Source organism: Triticum aestivum, chromosome 3A, assembly GCF_018294505.1.
Source record: "Triticum aestivum cultivar Chinese Spring chromosome 3A, IWGSC CS RefSeq v2.1, whole genome shotgun sequence".
Classification (NCBI taxonomy): Eukaryota; Viridiplantae; Streptophyta; class Magnoliopsida; order Poales; family Poaceae; genus Triticum; species Triticum aestivum.
Window position 1 is genome coordinate 523,872,540 of NC_057800.1, and position 11,640 is coordinate 523,884,179.

Here is an 11,640-nt window from a genome sequence, read left to right on the forward strand (position 1 = left end):
CTAGATCCGCGTGAGGAAGAAAAACCTGCTTTTGTAGCTTCGATAGCTGACTGTGAGATACGGAGCATCTCTCCCAATCACCCTTTTCGGAGCCGTGGGGACGAGAGGAAGAGCTGAGAGGGTTAGCCATGTTGGGGTGGTTCCGCTTAGCAAGCTCAAAGGATTTTCTCGCGGGGTGTGGAATGGATCTGAGATCTATTCTCTTTAAATAGGCACCTCTCTTGTACGGTTAGGGTGGAATGTGCAAAAATACCCCGACCTCTCGTATTCACTCAACAGGTGGAAGCTGAAGTCAGGAAGGCGTGGAAGCCGAGGGGTACGACATTAAATGGAAAGCCGAATACATCACTTTGAAGTCATCAAAGGAGGAACCCGCCTTGCAATGCCGAAGACTATCTGCGCGCCGGACACCTCGTCATTGAAGTCTGGTTCGGGGGCTACTAAGGGAGTCCTGGACTAAGGGGTCCTCGGGCGTCCGACCTATTGGACATGGGCCAGACTGATGGGCTATGAAGATACAAAGACCGAAGACTCTACCTGTGTCCGGATGGGACTCTCCTTGGCATGGAAGGCAAGCTTGGCGACCAAATATGAAGATTCCATTCTCTGTAACCGACCTTATGTAACCCTAGATCCCTCCGGTGTTTATATAAACCGGAGGGCTAGGTCCGTAGAGATATATTCCTCATAATCATAGTCAGACAGGCTAGACTTTTAGGGTTTAGCCATGACGATCTCTTGGTAGATCAACTCTTGTAATACTCATATTCATCAAGATCAATCAAGCAGGAAGTAGGGTATTACCTCCATAGAGAGGGCCCGAACCTGGGTAAACGTTGTGTCCCCTGTCTCCTGTTACCATCGGCCTTAGACGCACAGTTCGGGACCCCCTATCCGAGATCCACCGGTTTTGACACCGACAGGGAGTCCTATGTACGAAACAAGGAATGCCGAGAGCTTGCCATTCCACAAGTTGGTGATCCTCATTTCCTCGGTGCCTTTCATCCCCACGGGCATAATCTCACACTTATTGAAGTTGATCTTCATGCCATACATCGCTTGACAACATAGTAGGAGACGTTTAATAGTGGTGATGTTTGTGATGGTCAAGTTCAAACATGAGGATCGTGTCGACCTGTAGGTGTGACACCCCCCCCATATGGTGAGAAATGACACCCTTAAGGTGGCCCTCCGGTTTCTCTTTGCCGTACCTAAGGCGTTCATGGTAACATCAAACATGTGCGAGGAGATGGGATCACCTTGTCTAAGGTCCATCTTCTTCCTAAAGAAAGGGTTGACGTCCTCATTGAAACAAATTGCAGTCTTCCAACCTAAGACCTGTTGCATCATCTGATGCACGCAAAGCAACATGAAAACCTAACAGATCAACACCTAGGGAAGGAAGTGCCAATTAACTTGGCCATAGGCATTTTCAAAAACAAGTTTCCTTGTGTTTTAAACTTTGACTCCGTGAATCACCTCCCTTGGAGAATGCACCTATCCTAAATAACAAACAGATTGACATCGGTTCACAATGTGTTGGGCAACCGGGCTGAGTCTTATAGGTCTACAGCCGGACCCCTATTTCCTCCCTAAACGTCTGCAACGACCGCCTGGTCAATGCTCGATCAAAAAAGTTGACCCAACCAGACCCTTACTTAGTCCCTATACGCCTGGACTGACCGGCACCCCTCAAATTTGGGCCAAATGTAGGGACAATATGAAGGCAACCGGACGCGGCCGGGCACCCCGCTCTAGGTCACAGCGGTCCCACGTACAACCACCCAAAGCCCCTTCTAGGTCAAGACAGAGGCACCCAAATTTAGTCCCACTTCGCCGTGCGAGAAGGACGTTGACCGACTTAAATTGCCGCATCGGTGAATGGCGCCAAGCTTCTCTCTTGTTGCATAGGTCGATCAATTATTGTTGTGTGAACGAGGTAGCTTGACACTAGATGGCATTTCATCAACTCATGATTGTTTATTGGGTGTCATGTTCATCTTGTTCATATACGTCCCTACTACAATGAATGTGATTTTAAAATTGTTCATCGGGTTTTATTTTGGCCTACACCCTTGCACCGTTCGACACATTGTGATTCATAAAATGCCGTGCAAACATGAATGTTCCGTTTGTGAAGGAGATAGACGATGAGTATTAATCTTCTCTGTGGTTAATAGTGGAGAAGATTAATAGTGATAGTCCATCTTCTTAACAAAGGATGCATTGATTACTGAAGCTTATCGCTTCTGAACTACCCGGCTAGTCGACTAGCTCCTCATGCGGCGAGGTGGGACAGAAACATCTGAAACCCGCCGGCCCAATATGGATGTGAAAAATCTTAGTATGAGCAATTTACTATTCGGTGTTTTTTGACAATCCCGCCGGCCTAACGTCCGCAACATCCAAAATGATCGATGTGCATGTGTTTGCATGTATTAGCTGTTTTGAAAATATGCTTTGCGGTTGCAAATGGTAAAATTTGAGGCCCGTCCATTCACTATCCGCGGGCAGGTCCGTATACATTTTAGGGGTCACATTTGCAGGTTGCGGCAGCGGATGCTCTTAAGGCGAAAACTTTAACTACCAGTTTGAAAACCACGTTAACAGGAGCAATGGGTCTAAAATTGAGCCTCATTGCAATAAAATGAACCTTTTTTTCGTTTGCAGCGAGCCAAGAAAAGTTTCTCTTTTTGGCAGTGAGTTCATCTTGTTAATTAAATGAACCATAGTTCCATACAGTGACTTCATCATTGGAGCCAAAGAAAAATTATCTCGTGGCTACAACTTCTGCAATTTCCAGCTTCCGTTTTGTAACTAATAACAAATAAATATCCCAGTTATATATATACGCCGTGAGTAGTTTCTACTCAGTGGCATTAAACGAGCAAATATGGCAGAGCCAGGTCGAGGAAAGGCTGAAGGCAGCACCTACTTCCCTCTCCTCACAAACCCAGCGCCGCACCCGGTTCTTGCACCGGATCACTGTACTTTTATCCCCTTTTCCAGCTTGAACCTTCTTCCTGTTCCGTCACCGTCATTCCACTACGCCACAGCCTCGTAGGAAGCTGTCCGAGTTATTCAAGTGCCCGAGCCACAGCTCCCGCAGCTCCGGGAACGCCACCTCCAGCCACGGCTTCCGCGGCCCGCTGAAATGCAGGACGGCGGAGAGCTGCAGCAGCTCGGCGTCGGGCATGCGCCGGCCGAGGTCCGGCAGGTGCCACAGCGGCTCGATCGCCTGCACCCGACCGTCCAACGCTATCAGGGCCGGCGGCAGCGACCCCATCTTCCACAGCCTGAACCCTGATTCGCGGTTCTGCACGCACCCGACACAAGAAGTTAATGAACCTTGTCACTTCTCACTTGTCTTGTCGGTACTGCTAAGAGTTGCTTGCTCGATCGTGGTACGAAAATGGTGAGAGTACAGGGTAAGGAGGGCTTGCCTTTTGCAGCCATAGCTGATACGTCTCGGTAACGTTCGCTCCTCGCCAAGCGTCGAGGTCGACGATGGTGGCGCCCCAGGACCACGCGCAGTGCGAACCGTCGAGGCCTAGCGACGACACTGCAGGGTCAGTGAAGTTGAGGTGCTCGCTGAGAGTCCTCTCGATGCATATGCCACCGTCCGCGCCGGGCCGGTGCGCGCCGACCGCGCCCATGATGTTCCCGTCCAGGTCCTGCTCCCACAGCCCGGCCAGATCCTTGCGCACCACGACGTCGTCGTCGAGCAGTATCACCCTCGGGAGCTCCGGGAAGAACTGCACACGATGGTTAACACACAAGGTGCCAATTGTTACTCACCATTTCATCCATCGACGATAGTAATACAGATGTACTGTGTTCCTGTTCTTTTGGTTTACCTCTGGGAGATGGATTTTGAGATAGTTGAGGATCGAAAACGTGCTCGGCTTGGTGGCCTCAAGCCTCCTGTACTCCCTCTCCACCGATCCATCGCACAGCTGGTGATAATCCAGCGAGCTCTTCTGGACCTCGTCGATGGTCCTCATGACAGAGGCGATGGCATCGCCGTCGCGCCAGTCGAACTGGTGGAGGCCCTTGACCTCGACGACCGCCGGAGCAACCGGGTGCAGCGCGAACCACGAGTGCATCGGGACGTAGCTCTTCTTGTCGGTGACGACGTGGAACACGAGCCTCGACGGGCCGGCCGAGCTCCGGACGGCGGACGCCACGGCCACGGCGGCCGCAAGAACGTTGTCGGTGACGAGGCAGACGTGGACGCGAGAGGCATCTGTTAGGCGAGGGGCGTACTGCGGCAACGGCACTGGGGAGCGGGCCGCGGAGTTCACCGCGAACTCCTCGGCCAGCCGCAGCGCCAGGCAGTGCATGCTCTTGGGGATGCCGAGCGAGGCCAGGTGCCGGTTGAACAGAGTCTGGATTCTTGACGACTTGAGCTTCCGGTCCATCTTTAGCAGCTGGTTCAAATCACACACACACACACACACCAGAAATTCAGAACGAATGAATGATTACAGGTTTGCATGTTTGACAAATCGAGGAGCGTCCATGCATGACCATGCAGATGAAAGCAGCAGATCATATCTCTAGGCTAGAGAAGGCACGAGGAGGGGACAACACAGGGACCATATGATGAGGCCTTTCCGCGGGGAAAGCACTTTGGTTGCTGAATTCAGCTAAGGTGGCAGTAACATGCAGCTGCAGGCATGCTACCGAAAACCCGCTAAAAGTTGAGCAAGGATTTTCGGGAGAAAGTGTCAAAGTGCTTGTAAATTCGACGTACGTACCATGGCCATTATCTTCACGACCACGTCTTCCATGTCAAGCCGATCATAGGAGGCCAGAATGGTGTCCATCTCCGCCATGAGACCGTCCAAGGAATCCGGTGCCGCTTCCACCACCACGGGGTCCAGCAGGGTAGCCACCCTGTGGCTTCTCTTCCACTCTCTCATAAATTCCTGATCATTCCATTCATCAAAATTGACAGTCATTTTATTTATCAGTAAAAAGTACTACTAGTAAGAAACATCATGTGTGTTCTGCGCGTGAAAACAAAGATCTATGAGCATGCATGCATGGATCATGGATGGCTAAAGGACCACAACTCCACAACCGCAAGGCCGCAACTGCTTGGAAAAGAGCGAACGCACGTATAGTTCCAAACACAAAGGTTTAAAGGTCTTGTCCGATGAGCACTTCCACGCTGGATTGCAGGCCACCAGTGGAGAATCCGAGCGAGCGAGTCGCCTCATTCACAAGAAGAAAGTCACAAGGGTTTTGTATGTATCCATGGCGGCTCGCAGCAGAATAAACCCAGCCCACCAACTGGTCGGGGACCCGCCAGGCCGGAATAATGCAGGCACGTACGTACGAATCTACCACTATGCGGAGTTTCGTCCTCCTGGGTCGTCAAAGTAGGCAGTTTTTCTGGTACAAATTGACCAGAAAAAGTTGTCAATCCACGACCGTTTCACGTACCAGCTCCACCTTTGAAGAACACAAGCCGCGAACCCCGCGCAGCGCCTTTTTAGATGAGCAAAAGTGCTTGACCTCGGTCGGACTTTGCTTTTCTTAGGCGACTTCGGTCGGACTTTGATGAGATGGACTGATCACACTCACACACCGGCTAAACGGCCTATTTAATTTTATTTATTTACTAGAACAATGCCCGTGCGTTGCAACGGGGTATAAATCTTCTAGTACGTCGGCTTGTAATTTACTTGTCTATAATAATGCAATTGTGTAAATAAACGATCATCAAATTCTGCCCATGAATTACCTTAGATTTTGATCCGAAGTTTGGTAAGTAAATTAAAGTGAAACTGGTTCAAAAGGTAAGTAATTAAGTTGATTTATTATCATATAAGGAAGGTTGGACGAAGGAGTGGTGCGAATAAAGGTGGAATGGGAACCCTACATTCTTTTTCTCTACTCCTAATGGAGCAGTTCGTAGTCTCGCTTCCAGGGTTTTTCTCGTCCCACCACTTTCGTCCGGTTTTTTTTCGTAGGTTAACCGTCGTAGATTTTTTTCGTCGCCTCCCTCACTTCATCGGTTTATTTTCACTTCAGCCTCTCACACAACGAAAAAAACTGAACGGATCAGAACTTTCCATACCGACGCAAATTATTTAGTAATGTCTTTATGTAAAAGAATCAATCACAATCAATCTCTAAAGATCAAATCTAAATTAATTAATCTTCATAACGTTTGTTTCCTTCCGAATCACGTCCATAACTTTCCTTCCTTGTTTGGGCAGAAACTGTTTGGTAGCAGAGATTAGGAAGCTTCCTATAAGTGTAGTAATAGGAAGTATTCTTTTTCTTGATGATTCGTTTCCATACTGACGCAAATTATTTAGCAATGTCTTTATGTAAAAGAATCAATCACAATCAATCTCTAAAGATCAAATCTAAATTAATTAATCTTCATAACGTTTGTTTCCTTCCGAATCACGTCCATAACTTTTCTTCCTTGTTTGGGCAGAAATTGTTTGGTAGCAGAGATTAGGAAGCTTCCTATGAGTGCAGTAATAGGAAGTATTCTTTTTCTTGATGATTCATTTCCATGCATGATGATAGTAAATTAGGCCAACATTCACCACTATTTATCAATGTCATCAATCGTATCCATTCCTACCAGTTTTAAGGGAATCTGCTCGCTATATCTTTTTTAAGGGGATCCGCTCGCTAAGTCGTCGTCGCACTTTATTTTCACAAGCAATTCCCCTAAAAAGGGCGTGGGTATTGGTAGTTGAACGCCCGCTAGGTTTTCCGGCTGTCCCATCCTCGCGCTGTGCCGCCGCCACCCGCCGAATTTCCAGCCGCCCGAACCCGTTAACTTCGCCAGCCATCGGGTCGACTGCCCCCGCCCCATACCCCCATCCCCGAGCACTAGCTATCGCCGCGTTGCCGCCCCAAGCTCCACACCACTGGGAACGAATCAAGCGCCGTCCCGACACCGCCGTCGCCGGCCCATCACCTCCAGCCTTGCATGGACAGCTTCAATGTGCAGTCTCCCTTGCTGCCTCACCTTCTGCCAGCGCATGCAGCGGCGGGGTTGGACGCGTGCGTGCTTGCTAGCTTGCTCTCCGTGCGTACGTACTTGCTCTGCGTGCGTCGCACCGGCCAATGCGCATGATGCGTATGTGCCTACTTTTCTGTATGTGTATGCCAGTGTGATGCGTGTGTGCGTTGATGTGTGTGTATGATATAGATGGCTCGAGTGTGTGCATTCTGTGCTCTGCTCTCTGCTGATCTATGTGTTGGTGCTCCTGCTATATGTTCATGCCATACAAATGAAATTTCTGTTAATCTTCTGACATATTGAGTTGGTTCTCTCTGTCTTCTGAGGGGGTGAATGCAAAGCAGTCTATTAAGCCAGGCACTATTGCTGAGCTAAATTGACAAAAAAATATTGATATCTATAGTTGTAGTTTAAGTAGTAGCGAGTTGTCTGATATGTATAAAGAGCCCGTTGCAACTGAGCCCGTTGCTAAATTGACAAAAAAGATCGCCAGCGTCACTTGATATGTATGAGAATATTAAATGTATTATTAACATGATTAATATTGAACTCTTAAAGTTAATGTGACCCCGTTGCAACGCACGGGCGTTCTTTTAATAGGTAGTAGAGATTTATTTTCGGATGTATAAAACCGCAGGGCACCGGAGAACATGCGCATTGAATACGACTAGTAGCTCAACCGGGGCGCCAACCATGGAGCTCTGGCAGACTACAAAGTACAGTGCCCGGATCAGACCGGGCGATGGGCTCAGGGCCCCACCCGTCAGCCACGTGGTGGAGGCCACGGTCGAGTGCAGCGACGTGTTGCCGTGCCGACCTGGCCCCTAAACATTCCCATTCCCGTGAACGACGCTTTACTGACAGGGAGCAGAAGCGCGTGAGAATCTCCGTGCCCATCCACCACCCATTTCCGCCACGCAGCCGCGGGTAAAAAAGATGTCAAAGCTCACGTACAAGTAGAAAGCCCGACGCCTAACTTATTACGCGGCCTGCCAAAGTCCAAACACATTTTGACGCGCACGATCGGACACGGGCCTAACACACTAGTACACTGGTAGTAGAGGCCAGGTCGGCCGGACTCACCTCCGTCGCGTCGCCGCCGCCGCCGTAGAGCCAGCGCCCGAGCCCCGCCCTCCAGTCCGAGCAACCTGAGGCGCTCGCACACGAGAATGGGGGAGCAATTAACCGGTGGATACGCCACAAATCACCGACGAGGAAGAGGAAAAATGGGCTGCGAACGAGCTTCGTTACCGGTGGCGGAAGGGCAGAGGGAGGCGCCGGTCTCGATGGCGAGGAGCGCGGCGCGGAAGAGGAGCACGCCGGCCAGGAGCCCCGTGACCACAACGGAACGGTAGCCTCGCCGCGCCGCCTGCAGCTGCGGCGCCTTCGGCTTCGTCGCGTCGTCGTCGCCGGCCGCCGCCGTGATGTACAGCCTCATTGCTCAGAGTCCTTTTCCTCGCGCGAGGCCGCCGACTCGCCGCCGCTCATGAACGAACGAGGCTACACGAGCCCACGCTCCAGCTCGAGGAGTCCGTATGCGCGTGGCGGTGTGGGAACGCGGGGAGGGGGCGAGAGAGGTGCGTGGCGCGGGGAGTTATAGGCATCAGTGAGAGAGTGAGACGAGGCAGTGAGACTTGAGACCGGGGGAGGTGGCGAACCGAGCGGCTCCGTCCGATGTGTGTGTATGGAAACGGTAGAGCAGCGCGGGAGGGGCGATGGGATCTGCCGGACGGGGGAAGAGAGCGACCTGAAATGCGAGGGGAGGGCACCGACAGTGGCTGAGGCCTGAGGGTGACGCGCGGGGCCCCGGCCCGGAGGCTTGTAGACTGGCTGTGGCGCCTGTGGCTGGCCCGTGGGGGCAGGGCAGGCATCGGGGCGCCGGTGTGGCTTATCCGGTGGTGCTGCATGCCGCGTCGCGCTCGCAGGTCGCATGCCGCTCGTTAGATTTACCTCTCGCATTATGTGCTTTGTCTGGCTACTGGTTCAGCACACGTACTATGCGCGCGAATGGTATCTCCATGTGACTGGCTTCTCACTCTTGTGGAATCTCTTTGCCGATCTGTCATCCTGCGCGGTAAAAAATGGCAGTTCTGCCCCGTTGGGGGTACGGGTAGAGGGTACACGGGCACAAAGTAAAAATAAAATTTCCTACCACGTAGATTATGATCATGCCAGTGTGGCAGTGTTGCATATCACGAGATTTTCACCGGAAGCCTAGACTCGTGCGATAGGCCTGTTATGGACAGCCCGGCCCAAAAACCTGGGCCGGGTCGGGCTTCGCAATCCTCATTTTCCAGGTTTATCTTGTTCATGGTTTCAGGAGGATTTTCGGGTTTTGGGCTAGGCCTGCACGTGGAGATACCGGAAAGTGTCGTTCGAGCTGAGCGTCGGGCTTGTAAAAGGAGTGATTCGAACTTCATGACAGGCTTCGAGTTTGAAGGTCTAGCTATTGCAAGCCCGGCTCGAAGCCTGGCCCGTACTGGCGAATGATCTGGTTTATCGTGCGAATGCGGATTCGGTCAAGTGTGTTGATGCAATTGAGGTCCAACTAAGCTAGAAGGAAAGGGGATAGAAGTAGAAGCATCGTAAGGCAGCTTAGGGTGAAACCTTCATCTCCTCACTTTTTACTGGTGAGCATGTGGATTCATCTCCCCTAGGCCCGTGGCTTGGGCCGCCAGTAACAAAGATGCATCGGCTCCAACATGTAGATAAGATAGGATTTTAGTCCACTTGTGGAGGCGGTGCTCGGACGGATGGCAGCCCTTCATCTTTGAGTTTGTCTTCGAGGATTCGGTCCTCCCAAGTCCACCCGTCGCAACAGATTGGACTTGATTCCATCGTAATTTTCTACCGGCTCATCAGGACGACGAGGTTAGGGTTTCTTGTCGTGCGCAAGCGACGTCGAGGTTCAATGTCAAATTCTTCATATCGATGTAAGGGTTGCGACTCCTGTTTGTTGATCCTTAGGAGCACGTGCATGAAGATTTCTCAGTTGTCATCGACGAGGTGAGATGGCTTCCGCATGAGAGCGACGAAAGCAGCGCGTCAGTCCGCAAACATCACTATAAAATTCCATCTATTTAGTGACAAAAATCCTAACGACAAAACAGGAAACTTTGTCTAAAATCATTTTTTATGATGATCCATCGTCAAGAGGTGTTTCCTCACGGGCAACACCCTAGCCAACTTCGGCGGTGTTCTGGCCTGTAATTCTGCGACGCTTTTGGCGTCACTAGGCATGTCCATTTTCTTGGACGATTTGTAGTGTCACACAAAATGTGTGACGCCCGGATAATTAGACTACAGTAATTCCAAGCTAATGATGCCACGTCACCTCCATTACTGTGATTACACTCACGTTGATTCGAATCCGATTCAAATTCAAATTTAAAACATAGGCAAACAACAAAAGTTTCCAAACTTTAAAACTAAAATGTTCGGAGTGAATTAAATAATGCAGCGGTAATTATGGTGGAGAAACCAAAATTTGATAAAGTGTTTAAAGGCTCTAAGATAATTAAAACAGTAGTTAAAACAGTTAAATACATGCCTATTGAATTTTATAAAATATTAAACTATTTTATTTTCGGTTGAGAATTAAGGTGGCAGTAGTATATTTATAAATACAAATTTAGGTGCTAGTGTTTTTATAAAACTGTAATAAAAGGGAACTTAAAATAAAACAGAAAAGAAAATACAAAAGAGAAAAACTAAACAGACAAAAAAAAAGGGAAAAGAACCCCCCCCCCCCGGCTCCGGCCCAGCAGGCCATCAACCCCACTGGGCCACCCACCAGGCCCAGCCGGCCACACCTTATCCCCTCACCCCCCCCTCAAACCCTAACCCGTAACCCCCTCCCCCACTCGCCCCCCACTACGCTCTCTTCCCCCTCTCTCCCGATTGGATCGGGAGGTGGGGCAAACCACCGACGCCGCCGCCCTAAGCCCGACGCCGCGCCCCCCCCCAGATCCCGTCCTCGCCGGACCGATCCGCCGCCGCCTGGACCTCGCCTCCTCATCCCCCTGCTCGTCGGAGCGTCGTCCCCGTCCGCCACCCCGAACCCCGCCGCTCGACGCCGTCATCGGAAGCCACCACGCCGGACCACACCACGCCGCCTCGCCGACCTTCCTCCTCGCCGGCGCCGTCGTCCCCGACTCTTCCTCAACACCCGCTGCCACGTACCCTACAACTACGGTGAGGCCCTCGGCCTCCCCTTCCCCTCGCTCGCACACCGTCCCGCACCGGCGCGCGACCACCGCGACTCCCGTCCGCTGCCATCGACCGTTGCACTAGCCGCATCGTGGATGCGCCTGACCCCACCCTGGAGCCGCCCGCGGCCACCTGCCTCCGCGCGCGTCCACCGTCGAGCTCCCGCACGCCCTGGACCGCGCTTGGCCGCGCCCGACCGTGGCCGACAGCGCGCGCTCGCGCCCACGCCCCCTCTGACCAAGCCCGGCCATGGAGGGTCTCCGCTCCCCCTTGCTGCTGCCCGCCCGGCCACCACCGCCTCCATCCCGCGGCTCCTGGCCGCGCCCGCCAGGGCCGTCGCCGTCCGGGGCCTCCCCTGCTCCCCGCCTCCTGCCGCTGTCGAGCGATGCCGCCGACGCAGCTGGGCCTCGCGCCCTCGCTGCGGTGGCCTCGGG

General features: G+C 52.0%; 1 protein-coding gene across 1 annotated transcript; it reads right to left on the minus strand.

Moving 5' to 3' along the window:
• Positions 1 to 2,778: 2,778 nt before the first annotated feature.
• LOC123062015 (probable galacturonosyltransferase 15) lies at positions 2,779 to 8,726 on the minus strand. Its single transcript, XM_044485317.1, has 6 exons — positions 8,249 to 8,726; positions 8,081 to 8,145; positions 4,761 to 4,931; positions 3,858 to 4,430; positions 3,444 to 3,755; positions 2,779 to 3,316 (listed from the first exon to the last, which is right to left on the minus strand). Exons 1-6 carry the CDS (start codon positions 8,433 to 8,435, stop codon positions 3,038 to 3,040), a joined length of 1,587 nt encoding a protein of 528 aa, XP_044341252.1. The 5' UTR covers positions 8,436 to 8,726; the 3' UTR covers positions 2,779 to 3,037.
• Between the last annotated feature and the right edge of the window lie 2,914 nt (positions 8,727 to 11,640).